This window comes from Lactuca saligna, chromosome 8 (assembly GCF_052625555.1).
Source record: "Lactuca saligna cultivar CGN05327 chromosome 8, ASM5262555v1, whole genome shotgun sequence".
In the NCBI taxonomy this organism is placed as follows: domain Eukaryota; kingdom Viridiplantae; phylum Streptophyta; class Magnoliopsida; order Asterales; family Asteraceae; genus Lactuca; species Lactuca saligna.
Window position 1 is genome coordinate 168660701 of NC_136424.1, and position 26066 is coordinate 168686766.

The following is a 26066-nucleotide window of genomic DNA, read 5'->3' on the forward strand; positions in this document are numbered from 1 at the left end:
GACTTACCATGGCCATTCCACCAAGTTAGTGATCTTTCAGAAAAGGTACAAGTATCAAACTTGACCTTGTTGCCCTCCGGGCAGGCGCATATTTCAAAGACCACTTCCGTCTTTTCAATCCATAGCCTTAAGACCATAACCCCACCAGTTCGATTGAAGTTTCGGGGTTTAGCATTTGTAAAGTCCTTGTAGGTGCAATCCATGGGATGCCAATGGCTCTCGCCGTGGTTGGAAGGATGTGCACCTGTTCTCGATCCACTAGGGACAGGAGTATTTATGGCTAAGACGACAGCTGTTACGGCTGCTGTGAAAGCTGTCTGGAACATAGTGGCATCGAAAGGAGGTGGTGGGGGAGGTGGTGGTATCAGAGTTTCGTTAACATTGTTACGCCTTGTACTTCTGCAAGGAGGCATCTTTTAACTATACGTTTAAAAGAGATGACAACACAGTAAGAAGGAATGAATAATGAGAGTGACTCATGGACTAACCCTCCATAGTCCAACATCACAATTTAATAACACATTTGAATGGAGTCGATAGCATTTGGATAGTAAATTCCATATGATTAGATATCTTTCAATAATACTGGAACTACAGATGTAAGAAGTTTGGGAAAAATGGCCTAGAAGTAGGCCTTACATCAACCAAGATAGGAAAATTACGACAGAACTAAGATCGTATCAAGACCTAGCAGGTCTAAGATCTACAAAGATAGGAAATTAGACAAGACTTTTTACATAACTAGGTTATATCCAAAAAGAGAAGTCGATGAGATTCTATCGGCGACGAGAACTACTAGTATGAGTTCTTGATCCCGACAGTAGGTGTTCTATGTCCCTCATAAGCCTATCAACTCTCACTTGCTGATCTCGAAACTCCCTAACTTTAGCTTGGGTTTCAGCAAGTTCTCTCTACAGAGTTGCATTGCGAACGAGAGTCCTTTCATGAGCGGACTCTAGTTGGCTAATGTGGACGGTGTTAATGCCAGAGTTGGCATCAATTTCCATGATTCGATTGATAGCTTCTCGACCTTGTACATCATTTTGAGAGATCCTACGAACCATGATAGGTAGGACCCTATCAGCTGAACCTACCTCAGTGAGGTTATATAAGCTTCTGTCTCTGTTGTAGGAGATAGGTTGACCCTGTTCCTGACTCCACCTATTCAAGTTTGTGGTCCACAGAGGTGTGGGTCCTTGAAATGCGGGACGGGGGTTCAGGTTTGGGTTTTGAGCAGCTGGAGGTAGGTTGTTGACTTTAGGCTCTGAGTCAGAACTATCAAAGAAGCCTTCGGCATAGAGATCATCAAAAGGGATTTGATGATCATCTTCTGGTTCTTCCTCTAGCAATCCAGCGTTGCCTTGGTTTGGGAAGTACGGGTCGTCGTGGTGAAATCCATATAAATATTATCCTTTTGTATTAGCAATATATAGTCTACCTCATCGTTTATGTGAACGTATCACAAAATAAAAGTAATAGGGAAAATATAGCCATATAAGTATTATCCTTTTGTATTAGGATAAACCTGACATCGCGACTGCAGAATAGTATTAACCTTGAACCTCCGTAGATGTTCATTTTCCTCTGTAGCTAACAGCAGGTTGAATGAATGGTTAGTCCCATAAAAGTACCCCTAATATAAGTATTAACCGTAGGCATCCGTACATGTTCATTACCTCTGTTGCTAACAGGTCGGTGCCAGAATGGTTAGTCCCGTATGATATCCTTTTGTACTAGGACAGACATAACTAATCTACATGTATAATATTTAATAGTATCTCATCATATAGTATCTAGGTACAAGTACCCATGTAAGTGTATCCAGGTAAGTGTATCTCTTCATATAGCATTTAGTATAGACTCATGAATGAACTAACTCTGGTGTAATTCCTTGTAATAGGAATAATGTTTTGTATCCCCTAAACTGTCCCTATAATAGTTTACTGGAATGTATTTGATGTCCAAGAAGGTTTATACACCCTTGCTACTCAAGAGTGTGGGAACTGAATGAAGGATGAAAGCTATCATTTCAATACATACATACATACATATATATATATATATATATATATATACTTATATGAACAATAAATAACAATGACTTGATGTCATTTTATAAAACATTTCAAAAGTAATTCATTTGACAACAAAATATTTTAAGACAGAAAACCTTTTCATGTATCACATTTTGAAGTATGTGAAATTAGTTGGTTGAAAACACAGCTATAAATCACATGCGATTGAAAATAATAACATATTGTTTTCTACTTGTATCCCCCCCCCATTAAAGCACTTAAAATCATTTAAAACATTGATTAAAGGGTATGAACTCACCTGTAGATGGTGGTTTGGATGAACTGAATGATGTAGGATTGCTAGGTGTCAAGTGAAGACTTGTACACACTCAAAGATCCTAGTTAACATATAATCACACATATACGTATCCAATTAGTCTTTAAACTACTAATTGACAATTTTAAGACATCCTAGGACATGCTAAACACCTTATATAAGTGCTACAAGTCATAAGGATTGCATCTAAGTGTTATAGGACCTTACTATTGTGTTTGGGGTTCGAGGGTAAACTCTATTGGAGTTTACGGTTTTGTGGGCACCAATAAATGAGTTTACGGTTGTAAGCTCATGATTTTATGGCCGTAATCTCATACACCTTTGACCATTTGATGTTTTGAAGCCTTAAAAGTCCGTTAGAAGTATTTCTACTTGATGGTTAAGTCCTTGGAAGAGATTAGGGCACCATTTCCCTCCTTTGAGGAGTTCACGACCCTAAGACCATTTCTCTTTGGGTTTGTGGACATAAACCCTTATGGACCAAAGTATTTTTGTGCTTTCAAGTCCCATACACATTAAGGTATGAGTCTAGACTAGTTTCACAAGGAAAGGAAGCGACTAGGGCACACTTTTGGCCCTTAAAGAAGGGTTTACGGTCCAAGGTGTTCTTGGGCCGTAAACTCTTTGATCCTGGTGTTTCCTTGTGATTTCTTGAGGTATAGACGTATAATAAGCCATATAATACTCTAATATTGAAGCACTTACGATTTGGGACGAAATACTGAAGATCCTTGGGAGAGAATCGGGTTTTTCTCTAGTTGAAAATGGAACAAATGACTAAAAATGGCTAAGGGCCATATATATACCCCATGGGGTTTACGACCGCAAACTCCATGTTTGGGTCGTAAACTCCAATTTCTTGGAGTTATGGAATGTTATTGTTGCATAATAAACCCTAGGGCATCCTTTCTCCTGGTATCTCCTAAAGAGTTAATCATAGAATACTCAAACTTATCCCAAAAAGTCTGAAAATTAACAGTAAGTGTTCTGACTTCTATTGACTTGATATGTTGTACAGAAAGGAAATTTCGGGGTGTCACAGATTCGGGCATACTCTTGGTTGTTTCTGAACTCAAACTAAGGACTTGGTAGAAAATTTTCAAGAGAAAAACATTTTTATAAAAAGAATTTCTAAAAGAGAAAAGAAAAGGGTGTGGGGGATGCAGTCAACCGAGCTCAAGTAAGTTATCCTAAATTACCCATAAATGTTATGATATATTTTGAATTGTGAATATGTGAATCGCATGCTCGATTAGGGCCAAGGATCTAGGAGAGATGCCTTTGTGTTCCTACTTTATGAGATTATAGATCTGCATGCTAGTACTGATCAATCCTTAATAGGATTGCCTGATTAGGTTATACTTTATTCTGATTACGTGATGCTCGAATGTTGCTTGCTTTGTGATTTTAGGAGTTTTAGTTAGCTTCAGCTAATTGGTAAGTGAATATGCTAAGTTACATATTATGGAAACTAAATAATTTTAGTGGGTTTGTTTTAGCTCTATTACGCAGCTCTTGTTTGAGTCCAACCATTGTAGTGTTAGACCTCTCATTCGAAGAATTATCTAGTTTTTGTAATACACAATTGTATTCGTGAACTATTTAGAGGAAATTAGTGTGAGTTCCTTCTGCAGCTGATGGTGGATAGTGGTGTGGAGTTTGTCCTAGGAAAACCTAGGATGAGATCTAGTGTTGAGAGCCTTATATGCAAGGGAAGCTAGATGTTTTCTTTTAAGTGACCTGGTTGAGTCAAAGCAATTCTTGAGGAATGTACGGATAGGTGTGGAAGGTAGTGTGGGCCCGTACTAATGGAAGCAGAGGATCCGTACTCTCTTCAAGGAGGGATGCAATAAGATCATGAAGCTTGTGGGTTGTGGTTTCCCCGATGTGTGTATTGATGTGTATTCTAATAGTTTTATGGTCTATTTTTAGTATGGTCGTATTGTGAGGCATGCCAGTGGGCTGTTCTGGTGCTGGGGAGGGTTCGGGCTCAGGTTCAGGAGTCAAGCAGCTTGATGACCATACGAGTGAGTTCATCTCATCTAAAATTACGTGTAGTATCCTTGATCAGACTCCTGTGATCTTTGGCATAGTCAAGGAGGGTATTCTAGAGATTCTTGATGAGAGGTTGAGCGCATTTCACGTTGAGATTGTGGCTTTGATCGGGACGGGCACTCTGACCTTTAGGCAGTTTCAAGCATGTGGAGCGCCAGACTATCATGGGGTGAGGGACCCTATTGCGAGCAGCAGGTGGTTGGAAGATGTTGCCAACGCCTTCCGTATCACCCGTTGTCTCAACGGGGATGAGGTATGACTAGCTTCCTGCCTCCTGAAGGACAAGGCACGTGATTGGTGGGAGGAGGTAGGGCATGCTATAGGAGATGATGTTGCTATTGCTTCGATGACCTAGAGTGATTTCTAGACCAGGTTCTAAGCTAGGTTTGCACCAGTGATGAAGGTGCAGCAGCTAGCGCCAGCTTTCCAGGATATCTGTCAGACTACTGAGACAGTGGTTGAGATCACCGCTATGTTCAGGGAGAGGGCACTTCTAGTTCTGCGGTATGTGGCGGATGAGGAGATGAAGAAGACCTGATACCACAAGATATTGAGGAGTGACATTTGGCTATTTATGAGTTCATCCAGTTGGAAGACGCTGGAAGACATGATAGCGGGGGCTAGGGATAGCGAAATTGACTTGGAGGTAGAGAAGAAGAGGAAGCCATATTTTACGTCAAGCATTGATAGTTTGGGCAAGAGGCCCAAGGTATTTGATTCTAGGTCGAAAGGCTAGAATAACCGTAGCCGCTATGGCAGGTGCAACAAGGTGCTTGAGGGAACGTGCATAGCAGGTGGTTCTGGCTGCTTCAAGTGCGGCCATATTGGGAATATCAGCAGGGATTGTAGTGTTATCATCCCCACTACTCCGATATCTGATCTGATTTGCTTTTAGTGAAATCGGAGGGGCCATAAGAAGTCACATTATCTGAGTTTGGCTGCGGTAGGATCGGTGTCAGCACCCGCCCTTACGACTTTGAGGATTACTGATGATCGTCTGGGCCAGGCGGATGTGCCAGCAGCGAAGAGCAGGGTTTCCAGCTGACGGCGGTGGAGGTGCGTGCAACTCCTGATGTTATCACAGGTAGGTATCTTCTCCTTATCTGTTTATCTATATTAAATTGTTGCTTATGTTTATGTGTTTTATTTTAGGATCGTTCCTCATGAACGGTATCTCTGTGTTGGTATTTTTTGATTCAGGGGCTATCTGATCTTTTGTATCTCTTGCGGTTAGTAAGAGATTTGTAGGAAATCCAGGGGAGCTAGATCATCCTCTTGATGTGGAGATTGTTGATGATAGGATAGTTAGGGTTGTGAGAGTTCATCGAGATTGTACCCTCCAGTTGTTCGGTGAGCGGTATTCGGTTGATCTGGTTCCCATTCCTCTACGTGTGAATAAGGTCATCATGGGCATGGATTAGTTGGGCACTAATGGGGGTGATGATTGACTGCGAGCAACAATTAGTTTGGATTCGAACCCCTAGTGGGGCAGAGCTGGTGATTCATGGGGAGAGACAGCAGCGTAGGCGGGTTATGTGTTCTTCAGCAAGGGCCAGACGTTATCTTCATCATGGATACTCAGGTTCATTGTTTATGTCATGGATACTCGGGATAAGGGTAAGGAGACCGCGAACTAGGGCTGGAAATTCTTGACACGACCCGCGACACAACACAAAATAAATGGGTTTGGGTTGAGTTTTTCAACCCGCTAACCCGTCAACATATTTATTAAATGGGTCATATATGGGTTTCTATAAAAATTAACGGGTTGACCCGCCAACCCGTTTATATTTCTAATAAAAGAATTATTTTATTTTTAAATGTATTTATGTATCAAGTATTAATATTTAATAAGTATTATATAATATATACCATTGATTCATAGACCATTTGACTATTATGACACTTTGACTCGTGATGGATGGCCTAAGCTCGTAAGTCGTAACCTGTAAGGTTAAGTCTGTAACCATTTTCCCATTTTCCCTAAATAATAATCTCAAAATCAAATCACGTATTGGCGTATCTCCTTCTTCCATATTTCTAGTCTCCCGGTCTCCCACTGTCCCACTCTCCCTCTATAAATCTGTGATCGAATTCAGGTATCGAAATAGTGTTGGAGAATTGACTTTGTTTTTCTGGGAGAAAAAATGGGAATTGTGGCTATTACTTTAGCACTTGAATTATCTATGTCTGTATTAATGTTTAGTTTGAGCATGTTTCTATAAATGTTTTTAATTTTCATTTGGACGTTTAAGACTTAAGTGTCTAAAATTCGAAAATGTTTGCATCAACCATCAAGAATTTATTCATGTTTAATTGTCAATTTTATTTATGGAATCTGACCCACGAACCCAAATCTGACCCACGAACCCACCTACCTGTGAACCCGTATAAATAAATGCGTTGACAGGTCATATATGGGTTTATATTCCAAACCCGTCAACCCGTGTCCCGCCAACCCATGATCCGTATATTTAAATGGGTCATGTTTGGGTTGGCATATTTTGACCCGCCAGCCCAAACACGACATGATTGCTAGGACTATCGTGGATAATGTGTCGATTGTGAGGGAGTACCCGGATGTGTTCCCGAAGGATTTGACTGGGGTACCTCCAGAGAGGCAAGTGGAGTTCAGGATTGATTTGATTCCGAGTAAGGCTCTGATAGCCAAAGCACCGTATCAATTGGATCCTACTGAGATGCAGGAGTGTTTTACACAATTGCAGGAGATGTTAGACAAGGGATTTATAAGACCAAGTAGTTCGCCATGGAGTGCCCCAATTTTTTTTGTGAGGAAGAAGGATGGGTCTCATCGTATGTGTATTGACTACCAGGAGTTGAATAAGGTAACAGGGAAGAACCGTTATCCCCTTCCAAGGATTGATGATCTTTTCAACCAGCTTCAAGGTGCATATTGGTTCTCCAAGATTGATCAGCGTTCAGGTTATCATCACATGCGAGTCAGGGACGAGGATGTGCAGAAGACAGGTTTTTGGACTCGATATAGCCATTATGAGTTCATGGTGATGCCTTTCAGGCTCACCAATGCTCCATCCGTGTTCATGGATCTCAGGAACCGTGTGTGTAGGCTGATACTGGATCGGTTTGTGATAGTCTTTATTGATGATATCTTGGTCTATTCCATTACTCAGGAGCAACACGAGGAGCGCTTGAGGGAGGTGATTGAGACCTTGATGAGGAAGAGACTTTTTACAAAGTTCTCCAAGTGCGAGTTCTGGTTATGCGAGGTGATGTTTCTAGGTCACCTTGTCGGTCAGAAGGGTATTTTGGTCAATCCAGCCAAGAATGAGGCTGTGATACAGTGGGAGATTTCGAGTTCTCTATCTAAGATTCAGAGTTTCCTTGGTCTGGCGGGTTACTATCAGAGATTCATCTAGGATTTCTCCAAGATTGTTGTTCCATTTTCCCGACTGACCAAGAAGTCGGTGACATTTCGATGGGGGCCTGAGCAGCAGGCAGCTTTCGAGACTCTTAGACAGAGATTGTGTGAGGTGTTGATTCTGACCTTGCCAAAGGGTGTAGATGATTTTGTGGTTTATTGTGATGCCTCAATCACAGATTTGGATGCAATTTTGATGCAGCGGGATCGCACGATCGCTTACGCTTCGAGGCAGTTGAAGCCTCACGAGGTGAATTATCCGACACATGATTTTGAGATGGGGGCTGTGGTTTTCGTCCTCAAGATTTGGTTGCATTACCGCTATGGAGTTCGTTGTACTATTTACACGAACCACAAGAGCTGGGGGTATTTGATGGATCATCTGAACCTAAATATGAGGCAATGTCGTTGGTTGGATGTGGTGAACGATTATGATTGTGAGATCCTTTATCATCCAGGGAAGGCTAATGTGGTGGCCGATGCTATCATCCGCAAGTCGGTCGCGGCTCCGATTTGTGGTATATGCTTGAGGGTGATAGTGATTACTCCATTACTGGAATGGATACGGGAGGCACAGGCTGAAGCTATAAAGGAAGAGCACCGAAAATGTGAGCGGATTGTGGTTCAGGTGGATTCCTTCGATTATGATAATTGTGGACTATTAACTTTGCATCGGAGGGTCTGGGTTCAGTATTGGGGCCGGGTGTGCCCATTTCTGATGGAGGAGGCTCAAAAATTGAGATTCTCCATTCATCCCAGGGCAACAAAGATGTATAGGGATGTTCACCCTGATTATTAGTGGCCCTTCATGAAGCAGGATATAGCATGGTTTGTGGAGCAGTGCTTGTGACAACCCGAAGTTCGTTCCATCATTTGTAACCCTTTTCGTTAATATATTCGTCGTTTTCAATTTCATTTCTATTACATCATTAAATTAAGTCATAAATGTGGGATTTCTATTATTACTTAATGGGTGTCCAAACGTGTTTAGAACTCATATTAACACCCCATATTAGTAATTGGAAACATTTTAGAATCGACCATATCAGGTTACGACGATTTAATCGGGTGCGACCAAAAGCATCGTATAACGTCAGTATCGGGTAGAATTCCACCGTGTCCCGAACTTGGAACATATTTAAAGTGGATTAAGCTTCCATTTGAAGCTTTTTCTCTCTCTCACTACTCTCTCTCTCTAATCTCTCTCCTCCAAGCCAACTTAAAGTCCAAAAATCATCAAATTTAAGCTCCATTTTATCAAGGTAACCTCCCTAACTTGTTGTACAACCTTTCTAGCTTCCAAATTCTAGTTCAAACTATTATTTAGGACCATTTTCATGTGTTTACGGCCCTGGATCATGCTTGGGCTGTAAACACACATATAATGGGTTTTTGAGCCTTTAAACCCTTCCAATCCACTTTTGGAGCTTAGATATGGCTAAATGGCTTAATGGACTGGACTTAGGACACCTTGAATCCAATTTTTGGGGAGTAAACATGAGTTTACTACCCAAGAACATGCTTAGTCTGTAAACTCATCATCATGGAGAGTAAACTCAAATTTGAGTGTTTAAATGCCACTTAAACACACCAATAGCCTTGGATTAAATTCTAGAACGCACCACAATCGATTTAAGGGCCTTAAACTTGATGAAAAACACCCCTTTGAGAGTTCACGGTCGTAAACCCCCCTAAAATGGGTTCCTGGGCCGTAAACTTATATACACTAGTCAAATGATGCCCAAAATTCATTCTAAGGCTTGTAAAATTGGTTTGAATCATATATGATTAATCTAGGGCCACCAAATCATGAAAGGAATGGGTATATAGGAGCTTAAGGCTGTAAACACCTAGTTTAGGGCCGTAAACTCCCTTTGATGGTCCCTTTGGTGGGTTAACTCATTCCTATTCCTTAGATTAAATCATAGCAACCCTTCCCAAGTGTTATTTGACCATTTGACACCATAATACCCCACATTCATGAGTTCACGGCCATGAACTCATGTGTTCATAGTCTTAGGTCCGTAAAATCCCTAAGGAGTTTACTCTTGAAGAGTAAACACATTTTCCAAAGTCCTACACGTCTGTAGATGTCACCTGGGTCACTCCAAACACTTGATTTGAAGTGTTTTCTCGTATTGGAGTGTATAATCATATCTAGTTAGTGATTTAAAGTCTAATTAGATACATTTGTATATCATTTCACATTATATAGGAACCTCACGCGTTATCAAGCCCCGAACCGACACATAGCATCCAAACCAACACGTTTTCTCGTATGGTGAGTTCATACCCCTACCCTTTTTCAATGTTTTTCACTGTTTTTAGGGGGAATACAAGCAAAGTACAAGGAATACTTGTACTCAAAACTTGTTTTATATGTGTTATGTTTCATATTACATATGCTTTTAACACTAACAATTATAACAGATAACCGTTTTAACTTACAAAACACTCTATCGTATGATTTGTGAAAAACGTTATAAAATGTTGTATATTATATTTTCACAAATGGTTTTCCACATTATAATAGTTAAAAGCATAACATTTGAACTTTGAACATTAACTTAGAATATTGTTTTGTCCTCGGTAACACTCCACAGAGATACGCGAGTGGAGGATCGTCATTTGATCTTTCTGTATTATTACTAGTAAATTTGTTATTCCTATAAAATGGAGACATGTCCTTGGAGAACACTCCACAGAGATACGCGAGTGGAGGACCGCCCCTGTAACCAGAATCTCTTAGATAGGGAGTGTGACTTGAGTGTACAGATCTATACGGGGCTGACTACCCCGCACCTGGCTGCTAGCTACAACCGAACCGAAAGGTTCAAGGGTGACGAAAGTCATAAAGTGAGATCGACTACTTATTGCCATATTTAGTCTATCGTATGGTTATGGAACTCGCAATTTGGATAACAAGGATTTACTTTTTAGTAATAATGGGTTTAGTAATTAGTTTACTTTGTATTTATTAGTTTTATATACATGTTAAAACTAACATACACATCACAAGGATAACCAGGTTTTCAGTATACATCTTTCACATTACATTTCAGATCGGTAGCCAACTTTTAGGAAAATATGGGATTTTTCTGGGATAACAATTGTCCATAACCAGAACCATGTAACATAACAGATAACTAAACTTACATATAAGAAAATATGGGATTTTCTTGGGTCGTAACATTTTCAGAAACCAAAAGGAAACTCGTACATTTTCAGAAAACAAAACCGCTTATGAACTCACCAGCTTTATGTTGATTTTTAAAATGCTTGTATTCTCAGGTCCGCATTAGACAAGTACTCGATGATCCTTTTGACGAAGACGGAGTGCGTCGAAGACATGTCTTGCTTTTGTTCATATATATACATATGTATCACACTTGTACAACTTTACTTTTGAACAAATGTAAATTTTCGTATGTAATGTAATGGTTGTTTACTTTGCTTACTATGTGCATTGGATTTGATACTCAACATGGAGTCCGACCCGGAAATGTTTCCGCCTTGGTTTTCGGGGTGTGATAGTGCTTGACTTGCAGGAAAGTCAAGGTTGAGCATCAGCGATCTCACGACAAAATGCAACCATTGGAGATTCCCGTATGGAAAAGGGAAGACATCACCATCGATTTTATCATAAAGCTTCCCAGGAATGCATGCAGAGTGGATTCTATTTGGGTCATCATGGATCCATTGACCAAGAGAGCACACCCAATCCAGGATAGTATTTCTACAGAGAAATTAGCCAAGATTTATGTTCGAGAGGTGATGGTACGTCATGGGGTGCTCGTGTCTGTTGTTTCAGACTGAGATGTTCTCTTTACTTCCAGATTTTGGAAGCAGTTTCATGACGATCAGGCACTCGTCTCCATTTCAGTATGGCATTTCATCTGTAGACTGATGGTTAGAGTGAACGGATGATTCAGACTCTTGAGGGCATGCTGCAAGCGTGCGTATTGGATTTCGGTGGGAGTTGGGATACGTAACTTTCGTTGGCGGAATTTTGTATAATAACAGTTATCACGCCATCATCGATCGACCTCCTTTTGAGATGCTCTATGGGAGGAAGTGCAGGACCTCGATTTGTTGGGGGGAGGTTGGTTAGCGAGTCATAGGGAGTACCGAGGTGGTGCTCAAGACCACTGAGTTGATTCAGCAAGTCCGGAGCAGACTCCAGATGGCTCAGAGTCGGCATAAGAGTTATGCTGACAGGCGTCAGTCGGACTTGGAGTTTCAAGTGGGAGACATGGTTCTCCTGAAGGTGTCACCTTGGAAAGGTGTCATCCAGTTCAGGATGCGGGGCAAGTTGGGACCTAGGTATATTGGTCTCTTCAGGATTTTGGCTCGGGTGGGTCGAATTGCTTATCGTCTTGATCTTCTAGCCGAGCTCAGTCAGATTCATAGCACATTTCATGTCTCCCAACTGTGGAAGTGTTTAGCGGATGACTCCATAGTGGTACCCAAAATAGGATATTCAGGTGGATGACAGCCTAAATTATATTGGGAGATTGGTGGAAATATTAGATCGAAAGACGAAAAACCTAAGGAACAAGGTTGTGGAGCTAGTAAAGGTGCAGTGGCTGCAGCGTAAGGGGTCCGAGTGGACGTGGGAGCCATAGGAGGAGATAGGGGAGCATTATCCAGATTTGTTCAGGTTAGCAAACTTCGAGGATGAAGTCTAATTCCAATGGGGGAGAAATGTAACATCCGTGATTTCAAGGTATTCCTAATTTATTTAATCTTGTATTTAATTGTTCTAGGCCACGAAGTTGTTTTGGGCTTAGAGGTTTGGGCCTCTATGTGCTTGGACTAGCTGAGGTCGTACGCTAGGCATAAGCCTGGTATACGCGAGGTGTAGTAAGATCAAGGAAAAAGTGGAGCCATCCGCGTACATGCAACGTACAAAATGGTACGTGCAGTGTACGTGTGCTGACTTAAAACCCAAATTTTTAGGGTTCAAGCTATATATATATATATATATATATATATATATATATATATATATATATATATATATATATATATATTATGTTCCATGCCCCAACCTCCTTAGTTCAGAAACCCCAAAATCTAACCCTCATCATCCTTGTGTGTTCTTGACCTTATTGAGTTCATTTTTGGTAGCTTGGATCCTTAGAAAGAAGAAAAGGAAGTTGGTGAAACTTGAGCATGAATATCGAATCATCATCATCATTTAGAACTTGTTTAATTAATGCTTATATCTCTTGTGTTAGAGATTTTGGACCTTTTTGGTCTCATGGATGAAGTTTTGTGGATTAAGGTCGTTTCATAAGCTTAGAGTTTCCACTCTTGGTGCTATTTGATTCCTAAAGTCATAAAGTTGGCATCTTGGAGGTCTTGAAGCACCCATGCATGAGTATTGGTCATTTTTAAGGAAGTAGATTGTCATATTCCATGTTTGGGTTCATTTGGGGGCATGTAAGCCACCGAGTGGTCGACTTACGGGTTAAGACACTTCATTGGACTTAGATCTGTATTGGAACCTCAGATCTTAAGGGTTTAAGTGTTGTTTGGGGTTATAGCTTAATAAGAGAGTACACTGGGTATACAAGCCCTGCAGCCTGTACACTTAGCGTATGGTTGAGTACTCCCCACGTACTCACTGAGTTTAGGCTTTGCGTTATTTGGGTCACTTTCATGGATTGGTGACTTGGTCCATGTTGGGACATCTAGAATTGGACCATTGGGCTAGAGAAGCATTATTGGGCCTTAGGCTAAGTCCATGCAAAAGGATTGGTCCCAATTGGAAATTGGGCCATATATTGGGCTTTATTGGATTGTTTAACTTTTGGGCCATAGGTTTGTGATTTAAGGTTTTGCTTTTGGACCAAGTTATGTTAAGGGTAAAATAGTCTCTTACCTCAAGTAGGGATTTTTGGTTAATGATGTAGATATGATTGTTAATTAGCTTTTATTTGGAAAGTTTTAGCTTAGGGACCTGTAGGACCAGCAGTCGGGGATCATTTCGGTCAACTTATCGAGGTGAATTTCCTTACTGGGTTTAGTGGGTCGAAGGCACCAATGTCATCCCATGTTTATGCTATAATAGTATGCTAGCTGTCTTCATGACTCTTGCATGTTTATGTATTTATATGCTTTCCATGCTAAGGTCCGATGTCGGGCTGGGCCTGATGACTGTTTATATGCTATATATCTATGTTGTATGTGCATGTGTTTAATTAATATATGTTATATGCATGCTGGGTGGGGCCCGATTTACTACCGATCTCAGCTCGATGACCGGGAGGGGTCCATTATATGTGTATTATATGTATGGTATGTTGTAGTTTGAGGGAATTCACTAAGTTTCGTGCATATGATTTCTAGTTTTGTTTCCGGTACTTCTGGTTCCAAGGGGAAGAGCTCGAGTTGACTGTATCGCACACACCATTGGAGTTTCGCATTTGACATTCACTTTGATTTTGATAACACTTGATGTATTGGTTTTGTTGTGATGAATGTTTAACATTCGAAATACTATTTATCTATTATAAGAAAATGAAATTTTTTGGACCATATTGTTGGAATGTTTCAACGCAAAGTATGACACCCTTCGATGGTACAACCTGCATATCAGTGAAAGTGATAGAACTTTGAATGGTTGAGACCAAGAGGCCAGGGGAGTGGTTAATCTCTAGGCAAAGAAAGGGTTTTACAGGTCCGAAAGATGAAGAATATGGTATGAATGGGTAGGGCTAATGGTGGGTAGTGAGCTCTATTGGGTCCCCAGGGTCTCTTGGGAGCACCTTGTTGCTGCTGAGGATCATAATTAGCCATAGGTGCAACGTTGTTATGAGGGGTCATGGAAAGAAAAGGTTCAAAATCACTATCAATTCCTTTTTTCAAAATCATGTTGCAGATGCATGATGTAAGTCCATGATCTACTTGTATATCAATCAGATCCGTTTGATGATGCAGAATCCCAATCAAACGGATGACGCCAGATCAAAATAGAAGAGAATAATATAAGAATAACTTGAATCTTCAATGTATTGAATAGATTGGAATGATGCTCCTTTACATGAGATTCGCACACACACACACACACATAAGCTCATTTCTCTATCTATTATTCCCTCCCTTCCTCACACCCCTCGCCCTATATATATACATACATACATGAGAAACATGGGCCGTAAATGGGTTTACGGCTGTAAACCTGTTTATGGCCGTAAACACCTCCCTGGCCATAAACCTTACCGTAAACTCATAAAACATTACAGAAAAATACAGTTGCCTAGAAAAGCAAAGTATAAACCATAATTTTGACCCAACAATCTCCCCTTGGTTTATAGCTTTCTTTTCTTAATTGACCCAACAAGCTCCCCCTAAAAAGTAGCTGGCTTTTCTTGTCAGTCTTCATCGAGAGCTTGGCTTCAGCATTAATCTTCAAATTCTTCACAACTTCAAGATGAACATAATGAATCTTCAATGAATGAATTCATCTTGAGCAGTTGGGATTTTCTTCAAAATTTGACATTGAACGCACATTGGGTGACAAGGCTTGATGTACTGATTCTTGAAAGATGGCGCTTTCAGCTTGAGAATCATCAGAGATAACTAATCTTCTGGTTCACTTCAGCAAGTTTAAGATAGCAGCGAACTGATTGAGGAGGCTTCTTGAAAAGATTCTTGCAAGATAGCGCTTCCAGCTTGAGAATCTTCAAAGAAAATATCAGAGAGAGCTAATCTTCTGGATCACTTCAGCAGGTTTAAGATAGCAGGAGACTGATTGAGGAGGCTTCAATGCAATCTGTCACATAATCTTCAAGTGCAGCTTCACCTTGCTTCTAGGGTTGAAAGATTGAATGTTAAAAGAATAATCTTCATTTCTTGCGCATTCGAATGAGAATTCTTTGATGATCACGGATGAAGCCTTGGCTTAGAAATTCTCAATACAGTCTCCATGAGTCTCATCTACATCTGAATTCATTTTTCAAGACAAACCAAAACTAACAGAAAATTTTAGCACTCAATATTTTTGGGTTTTTCATATTTTCTGAAAAGAAAAAAATAAATAAAACAGAAAAAATATTTTTGGATTTTTGATTTTCTTGAACAAGAAATAAAACAGAAATAACACTAATTTTTTTTATTTTTAATTTTCTGATGTTATTATTATTATTATTATTATTATTATTATTATTATTGTTATTATTATTATTATTATTATTATTATTAATTCTCCCCCTAAATTTGTGCATAGAGGAAAACTATGAACAAATCTAACAAAAACAAAAATATTTGGGATCAAAGTTGTGAGACAGTTTGAACTTGTTTATCAGTACCTTCACCTTCATGAATAGATCTGGTCAATTTCCGGTATTGTGGTCCACTTAAACACGAAGAATATTGACAAATTTTTCTAAATACACCATTTAGCTGACGACGACCACGTGTATTGTTGTCTATTTAAATTAAGCAGCGATATCTACAGACAACCTCTAAATGGTTCAATTTTAGTTGCACTAGAACGTGTTTCCCGCTTCCTGATATACCCTGGTTATCAAGAACTTCCTAAGGACTCCTTACTTTAGGTGAGTAAACAATTATTTAGGAGGAAGTTAGATTTAGAAATAGGTGCATATGTTATGTCCTAGGTCGGATATATTTCAATCACGCAGAGGGGACCACATATGCCTAATTAGGATAGAGGGATTGAGAGGTAGAATGTTGCATATGCTGTGTCCCCGGTCGGATCTTCCGATCACGCAGAAGGGACAACATACGGCTAACAAATATAAATAGTTTCATACATAAGAAGGTGTGTAGAAATAGAGTTGCATATGTTGCATTCCAGGTCAGATCTTCCGATCACGCAGAGGAAGCAACATATGACTGACAAATAGAAAGCAAGAAAATAATTTCCTACATACCTACTTTATGTGAACCCCCCAGTCACCGTATCAGAACCAGAATTAAGGACATAAGTCCGTACATCAAGGAAAATTTGAACCACAGTTCTAGATGCGTATTAATTTAGTGTATCCTGTAGGTTCCTGGGTTTATCTCACTGCTTAATCTACCAGAGCGTCGTATGGTCAGTCCAAACAATCCTATCTAAATCCACATTTTCAAATCCTTCGTGCCTAACAGCACATTGATCACAGAGTCTATAAAATTCAGATTTAGTCCTTTACACATGTTTTAGACTGCCTGTTATCACTTTCTTGATATCACTTCCCAATAATAACTACTAACGAAAAACTATTAAGAAAATGAAAAATTATCTTTAAAACGAATCAGAGTAAGATAAACTTAGGAGTATAGAGAAGAAAACACAAACCATAATTCACCGATTGAATTTGCATCCAGAAGGACTGAGAACAGCACACATAATCTCAGAACATATCCGAAAATTCTTCATGTCATTAACCACTAACCCCATTTGTGATCGCTTCCTTTCCTCCTTTCCCGCAAAAGGACACATACTCTCAAACAAAGGTCTGAATGTTGTACAGTTGAGAGATGTCCCATATCATGTGCCTGTAACATCCACTAAGTCTGATGATATGCCTTCATTGCTACTCTGACATAGAGAGGGATCAGTTGGTCTTTGGAACCTAGTCCATTTTGAAATTGTGTCGATCTTTGTCATCTTTGCAAGGAACATTCTCCCACGACATGTCCTGTTTATCACAAACAGAAGATGTAGAAATATTAGAGTCATTAGGTGATTTGGGAGATTGAACCTTTGGAACCCATTTATAGATGGGTTTGACCCATTTCTTATTCGATATGATGGGGGCCTCGGCACTTGATTTTGAACTCGAAGTCAGCTTCTGAGATGATTTTTGACCTAACCGGTCTTGGCTTCACATGAGCATCTCTTGGATTGGACTTCTTGGTTGGCATTCCCCTCTTGCCTTTGGAATTTGGATTCTTGACCTTGGAAGTTTGATTCTTGGCCTTCTGTGCGTTCCAGTCACCATTACGCGATTGTGACCTGGAAGGCTTTCTTTTGAAGTATCTCCCACTTGGCGCGTTCTGCCAGCCTTGTGCATAGTAGGTAATGTATGCACGATTAGGACAATTTCTGGCAATGTGTCCAGGTGTTCCACAGTGAAAACATGCCTTTTTCTTCACTGTGAAGTTGTTTCTTCCTGCCCCTAGTGGCGTATCATTGCCTTGTCTCTTATTGTTCCCACAAGCATAATTACAACAGGCACTCTGTTTCAATGGAATTGGTGACCTATATTTCTCAACAGTAGGTTGATCAGAAGCAGCTAAGTTCGAAGCAACAGATTCAGAGTTCAAGGAGATTTTGGTTTGTTCAATGGTGTTCTCCTTGTTCTCATTCTCTATTACTTTACCTCCTGACACAAATCCAACTGATTTTCCACATTGAAGATGTGCCTTCCTGTTAATTTCTTCTTATGTCATAGGGATGGATGTGTAGTTATGATTGAAAGGTGGAGGAACACTATCATACCCTAGACCTTTTTGCTGGTTATTTTTAAATTGCAAACAATGGTCTATCATGTTCGCAACTACTTAGCTTGACACATCAAATTTTCTAAAATCAAAATCTACAGTTTCAAATTTGCTTTTTAATGTGTCAAGCTCAGCAGTTAATTCAGTAAGTTGTCTCTTAACATAGTCATAATTTTCACATTTATTACTATAGTCTTCCTGAAGCCTCCTAAAGTCTTTGATTTTCGCTTCTAATTCAGCCTTTAGGCGTTTTTGTCATTTCCTGAGTTGATATCCTTCGTATTTTAGGTCCTTGACTTCCTTTTTTAGCAAATCAGTATGTTCACAAAGAATTTTAATCGTATCTTCACAAGATGGAGTACATGAAACTTCATTAACCGGGATGTTTGCGGAACTCATTGTTTTTCTACACTTCAAAGCGTCAAGTTCTTCAGTTACAACAGCAAGACTAAGACGATTTAGATCTTTTGTCTTCTTGATGGCAGCCACGTTCATATCCCACGATTTCGAAAGTGAATTCAGCAACTTTTTGTTTATCTTATATTTAGTCAAGAATATCCTAACTATATTCATCAGTAGTAAGTGAAGTAAATCGCTGCAACTGAGCTTCCAGGGTTTCTTCAGGAATATAATTGAACATGTTGAACTTCCGTCTTAACATATCCTGAAGACTCTCTTTCATGTCTTTAATTCCCTCGTAGACCTCAAGAACCATTAAAAGCACAACTATAAGCCAAAATCAAACTTAAAAGTCAAACTCATAAAGTCAAACTCATAAAGTCAAACTCAAAGAGTCAAACTTAAAAGTCAAATTTAAAGAGTCAAATTTAAAAGTCAAACCGAAAAGCTAAATTTGAAAATTTGAAGGTTAAATGAGAAAGTCCAAGGTCAAACTTGAAAGTCAAAGTCAAAATTTTAAGTAAAAAGTCAATTTAGAAATTTAAAAATTAAAAGTTAAAATTTTGGAAGAAAATAGAATTATTATTATTTTATTTTTTTTGAATTTTGGGCTAAAAGTGTAAAAATTGCGAAAATGAAGAAGTGCATATACGATATTTGAATTAAGAAGCGAAGATATTTATCATCTAGCAAACTAGATGAGTTGGTTAAGGCATGTGTCTGATGAATCAAGGGACCCGGGTTCGATCCCCGACACCCTCAATTCGTTTCCCTTCCTAAGATGTGCACGAGTAAGCCACTAATGCTGCCGAGTCTAGCCTAACCCACCAAGTCGTACCAAGCCGTCTTCCCTAGCCGCCCAACGAGCCACACACTTTCCGAGTCGCAACCGCCATCGTAAACTCCGACCGTAAACTCACCGGACGTAAACCCTTCAAAGGCCATAAACACTGCTTTAGATCGCGAAAAAAACGACGTTTTTCACTATTTTTGCTCCAAAACTCGATCCAGAAACTCGTTTTTATGAAAAACACGAAGAACAAACCCCCCTTAATTTTCAGAGATCTATCCAAAAACGCAAGAATCCTTCCAAAATAAGATTAAATAAGCTCCAGATCTGACAAAATTGATTGATACAATCCAAGCTCTGATATCACTTGTAAGTCCTAAATTTGCTTGTGTATCAATCAGATCTGTTTGATGGTGTGGAATCCCAATCAGAAGGATGATGCCAGATCAAATGAAGAAGAGAAGGAGAAGAATAATAACTTGAATCTATGATGTATTGAATATATGAATGAAGCGCCTTACAATAGATTTACACACATTCTCTTCTCCTCTCTTGTTTCTCTATCTACAATTCCCTCCCTTCCTCACACCCCTCACCTATATATATATATATATATATATATATATATATATATATATATATATATATATATATATATATATATATATATATATATATATATATATATATATATATATATATATATATATATATATATATATATATATATATATATATATATATAAAATGAGAAACATGGGTCGTAAATGGGTTTACGTCCGGTAACCTGTTTACGGCCGTAAACACCTCCCTGACCGTAAACCTTACCGTATACTCAAAAAACATTACAGAAAAATACAGTTTCCTAGAAAAGCAAAGTATAAACCATAATTTTGACCCAACACATGTGCTCTTCCTACATGCCACAAATTCCCTACGAAGTTAAATGTGGTGTTTCATATGGTGTGATAAAAAAAACAAAAACCGAATAACCGGACCGAACCAAATGATTATGGTTTATTTGGTTCGGGTTATTCTGTTATTTGGTTAACTCAGTTTGGTTAACCGAATAAGGATACATTATTTGGTTTGGTTTTTGTTAAATTTTTTTATTTTGGTTAAACAGGAAAAACTGAATAAGCTATATAAGTAATATATATTTTTATAGTTTTATATCTATAAATTAACATTTTATATTAAGCTTGATGGATTAGTTACTAAAAAAGATTTTGATAACACATTATTTAACTATAAACCATTATAATTTTATAATTGATTATATATTATATTAAAAAAACAACAACTAATTAGCTAAATGTTAATTAATCTTCAGTCATTTCTTTAATCTTCATATACGACTAAAGCTATTGTAACATCCAGATGATTTAAGGTACTCCTAATTTCATCCCTTTAATTTATTTATATTGCAATTGGTCCTAAAGTTCAAGAAATATATGCATGAAGGGCCTTAATGGCATTTTGGTAAAATGAAGCTTCGAAGTACGCCATGCGTACATAATGCATGCTTAGCATACTAGGGCGCGCCCTAGTACCTAGGCGTACATCGTTGTACGTGGGGCATACTAGCTAAATAAGGAAACCCTAATTTTTAGGGTTTGGCTGGTATTTAAGCATCCTCATCGCTTCATTTCCCTTCATCTTACTAGCCACCACCCTCTTATTCATGTTTGCAACTCTAATATCCCCTTGAGGAGCCATTTCTAAGCTTGTGAGTGTGTGTGTGTGTGTGTGTTTTAGTGCTTTAGAAGAATAAGAAAGGAAGAGAAGACCTCCTTGAAGGAGTGGAGCTCTCTAGATCCCAAATTACACAACCTTTGGCACCATTTTGAGGTATCAAGTTCTGAACTTGGTGTTGTTTCTTGTAGATCTTTTTTGGGTTAGTTTTAGGTTCTTTTTGTCCCAAATGTGGTGTTTCTTGAACAAAGCATGTTCTTAAACCTTGAATATGTCATTTCAGACCCTTGGGAGGGTCTTGACTCATAAAAATGGGTTTCAAATGGTTGGTTTTGCTCCATGTATCTTGTAAAATGTCTTAATGGATTAAGAAGTTGAGATAAGCACTTAATAGGCATGCAAAGTCATAAAAGTGGAAACTTTATGACTCTATAGTGTATTTTGGACATGGATATGAAGTTGGGACATGAGGGCTTAAGTCGTTAAGCTCTTAATGAAGTTTTTGGGCTTGTGAAGGCACACCCCGCGCACTCGAAGTACGCCCCGTATACTCGGTCAACCACCCCGATGGTAGTCAACTGCGAGGGTTTGAGTATGCCCAACATACCTCCAGAGTACGCTCCACATACTCGCACCAGGTCAGCTCGGTTGGGTTGACTCGGTTGACTTAGTGGGTTTGACCAGTTGACTTGACTTTAACTTTGACCAAGTTTGACCGTAAGGGTATTTTGGGGATTCTAATTGAGTTTGGTCATTTGGTTGGAATAGGAGGTAGTCGGAGCTGAGATTCAGAGTTGAGATTCCTTTAGCTTTTGTCCAGTTTACGAGGTGAGTTTTCCTCACTGTACTTGCGACTCGAAGGCACCAAGGCTGGCCCATTGGTTTGATATTCAAATATGCTGAGTATAGAACATATATGTATGAGTATGCTAGTTAGTGAGACAATAGTAGTAGATCTGTAGGACTACATGTGATTCCTTCTGCATGATTATTTATATATGTTGTTATCTATTATATGTCGACATATTGTTTTGGGTTGGGTTGAGGCTGTACTGCTTCGTGCGGTAGTCAACAAACCCTGGAGCAATCCAGATATGAGTTGAGGGTCGGGTAGGGCATGCCAGAATCATACTGACGGCTCATGAGCATTCCAGATACGAGCTGAGGGCCGGGAAGGGCATGCCAGACTCGTATTAAGGGCTTGGTGGCATTAAGTCTGAGCATTGATCTAGTCGGGGAGCAAGCCAAACATAAGCTATGGGCCCCGAGGACAAACTAGACTTATGTTGTAGATTCAAGGTAATCCAGTCTTTTAGCTGTGGACCCATTGCATGTTGTTAATTGTATATGTGTTGGTACTTTGGGGGAACTCACTAAGTGTTGACTTACATTTTTTGGTTATGTTTCAGGTACTTCGGATGACTGCAGAAATGCGAAGGTGTGACCGTACACATCATGTGTGTATGATCTATGATTTTGAGAAAACTCTGATGTCAGAAATGTTTTAAAAACTATTTGTAAACACTTTATGGTTTTGGAATGTATTTAAAAAGTTAAAATTTACCTCGATTTTTATGGATGTTATAGTTATACTAAATTTCCTTTACAACTTGTATGACTACATCGATACTTTAAAACAACATATCGTGAAAGACTGAATATAATGTGATGTATTAATGTATTTTTTCATTTGGTAAAATTTTAATATGTTTTTTTTTCCTTTTAGTTTAATATTTGTTTTTTACAAGTGAAATTTTATTTGGTTTAACCAGTAAACCAAACCGAATAAACTATAGTCGAATTAACAAAAATTGATTAAACCGAACCTTATTTGGTTTGGTTATAATTATTTTTAAATATAAAAAAACCAAAAAAAAACTTAACTAATTAAAAAAAAAAAAAAAAAAAAAAAAAAAAAAAAAACGCTATACCACTAGTGTTCCGGAGCAAGTGGTTGTTTTACCAAAAAAAACAAATTTTTTTTTTTTGTTAATGAGGTCATTTATACGAGGGTTAGATTAAACCGGAGGCTTAAGAGGGTGTTTGGTTTTGTTTTTAAAATGACTTTTGAGACTTTTGGCTTTTCCAAAAAGTCAAAAGTTTTAAAAGTTGTTTGGTAATTAAAAAAGATCTTTTAAAATAGCTTTTTGAAAAGAAGGAAAAGGAGGATTTTAAAAAATCAGTATGTGTGACTTTTGTCAACTTTTGCATTTTTTTTCTTTAAAACCATCTTTTGGAAAAAGATATGAATCAAAAAGTTCTTTTCTAAAAAGGACTTTTTGGTTTAAAAAGCTATCCCAAACACCCCTAAATTGATTTAGGATGTAAAAATGAAGGGAACTTTTGTAAGCATCTCAACCACAAGGGTGTTTTCCGACTTTAAGTAAAAGTTGGAGGCATGAATAAACTCCGCACCTGAAAACCAGTCATAGAGATCCTCGCAGACGAGAAAGAAAATGGCGAACATTCGAGTTTTGAAAGAGTGGTTCGACCGAGTTGACTCAGAAAAAACAGGGAACATCACAACAATCCAACTCCAGGTTCTTTCGTTTCCAACCCTTTTAATTCTAAGCTATTTTGATCCCAAATTTTTGAATCCTCCCGATGAAAATTGACGAATTTTATATTGTTAGACTGCTCTTGCTGTTGGCAATCTACAATTTCCGATCACAGTTGTTCAACAAATGATCAGGTTGGCATATTCTCCAGCTTCAACATCATCAACTGTTTAGATTTCTTCCAATTTCTATTTTGTTCTTTATTCTGGGTAAATTGATGTCAAATTCATCAGGAAACTGAAATTTTTCGACCAACAAAGTCAAACCAAAATCTGGGTACTTTAAAAAAGCTCATTTTGTAAAGCATAGCCTATTTATGATCGAATCTTCAAATCGTCTTACTTATAAAGTAGCAAGTAGCAACTATGATCATGAAATGATGAAATGTCGTAATGCACCTTTTCCCCTTTACACAATCACAATATATTTCACGTTTATAATGTGTTTATGGATGTTACGTTTTTGTTTTCTTCTACCTTCTACAGGATGTATGATTTTGACAGAAATGGAACCATGAGTTTTGAAGGTAAACCTCATATCTTCACTAAGCTTAATGTGTTAAATCTAGTGAACATTTGAATTTGACTTAGTTTCTTTTCGTCTTCTCAGAGTTTGTGGCTCTTAATAAGTTTCTTCTAAAGGTTAGAACTTTTCTATTCCAAAAAGATTACGCTATATGACTTTTGAGATCAATTATCCAAACTTTTCAACTTAAAAACGACCAAATCTTTTCCAAACAATCCACCTACATACAAAAAGAATCAAATAAACCACTTCGAATTGCTAAAAAATAATAACTTTTTCTAATATCTTTACAGGTTCAACAAGCTTTCTCAGACTTAGAGAGGTAAAGCGACATTCATTTATCTCAATTTAATAAATCGAATCACTTAATAATGTTTTTTGGTCAAACAGGGGTCGTGGGTTTCTTGTTCCTGATGAAGTCTATGAAGTAAGTAACATCATTGTGGCCTTGTGGGCCCCTATATTTCCTATATTACCCTTGTTTAATACGTATAGGCTTTTTACTCTGTGAATTCAATAATAATAGGCTTTGCTGAAAATGGACATCTCTCTTGATTCTCCCGCATTTTATACTGTTTGTGAGGTATGAATTATGTATATGATACTACTTATTTAATCAATCATGTTACGTATTAATATTATAAACCTAAGGTGAAAATTATACTTTACTTTATGGAAATTGCATCGATTTACGTTTTGGATGTAGAGCTTTGATAAAGAAAAAAATGGAAGATTTCGGCTGGATGATGTCATGTCGCTTTGCATATTTGTTCAATCTGCTAGGTAATTAAGCAAAATCATATACCTTTAAATTCATACAAATTGTTCTTACATAAATATCTTAATGGGTGTTTGTGTAATTTTGGTGTTATGTTTTGTAGGAATCTTTTTAATTCTTTTGACACGAGTAAACAGGGGAGGGTGACTCTTGATCTTAATCAATTCATATTTTGTAGTGAGTTTACCTTATTTAAGTATATTCTAATGTTTATGGCTTATATATATTATAATGACCTTTAAGCTTGTTTTTTGAATTATTTGCAGCTGCGAATTGTAGAATATGAAGCCTATCTGCATATGTGATATCCCACGTGGAAAATAACAATTTAGTTTCAACAAATGCGATTGAGTTTCTATAGTTGGTGTTAATATCTTTGTATTTATTGGGATCCATGTATTATTAACATTGTTGTGAGGGGTTATTATAACGTAGTTTGGAATAGGGTTTTAGCTTTTGATTTAATGAGTGCAACAAAAAAGAATCACAATGCTTTTTGACTTTTGTAAAATGGTTATTCTTTAAGAAGGCCCATTCCGTCTTGTACTAGAAGTAAAATATGATATGTAAATTAGATCCAAAACTTAACTTAGAAAACGTCATAAATAAGCACCCTATTTGTACTAATTAAACTAGAAACCTAAACCTACACAAAAACTTCATAAAATGGAAACTTTTCTTTTTACCTCTAGACTTAAATTGTCCCAGATTTCTGGATTATTCCAACCGTTGATTTCTTAACCAAGGGTGAACTCATATTTCTTCCGGAGTCTCCGTTTGAACATTTTTGAGGTATCATATCAAATGACATTTTTGTATGTATCAATTGAGTGAATATATACAATTTGATGATGTTTGATGATATCAAACGACCCTAAGTGAGTTTCATCTTACTATTCCTATAAGGGATTTTCTAATATGTGCCCTAAAGCACATATAAAAAATATTAATTATGAAAAATATTATCGTATTTAAATGTGAAATGCATTAATTATGGTAATTATTAATGAATTTTATATTTAATTATGATAATATTTCTTATAATTAATGTGT

The 26066-nt window shown here is 38.0% G+C and overlaps 1 protein-coding gene across 1 annotated transcript; it reads left to right on the forward strand.

Moving 5' to 3' along the window:
* The first annotated feature begins 23533 nt into the window (after positions 1-23533).
* On the forward strand, positions 23534-25555 carry LOC145011308 (uncharacterized). Its single transcript, XM_078970009.1, has 10 exons — positions 23534-23692; positions 23786-23844; positions 24196-24236; positions 24320-24351; positions 24529-24557; positions 24626-24662; positions 24762-24818; positions 24942-25018; positions 25117-25190; positions 25280-25555. Exons 1-10 carry the CDS (start codon positions 23609-23611, stop codon positions 25297-25299), a joined length of 510 nt encoding a protein of 169 aa, XP_078826135.1. The 5' UTR covers positions 23534-23608; the 3' UTR covers positions 25300-25555.
* The last annotated feature ends 511 nt before the right edge of the window (positions 25556-26066 follow it).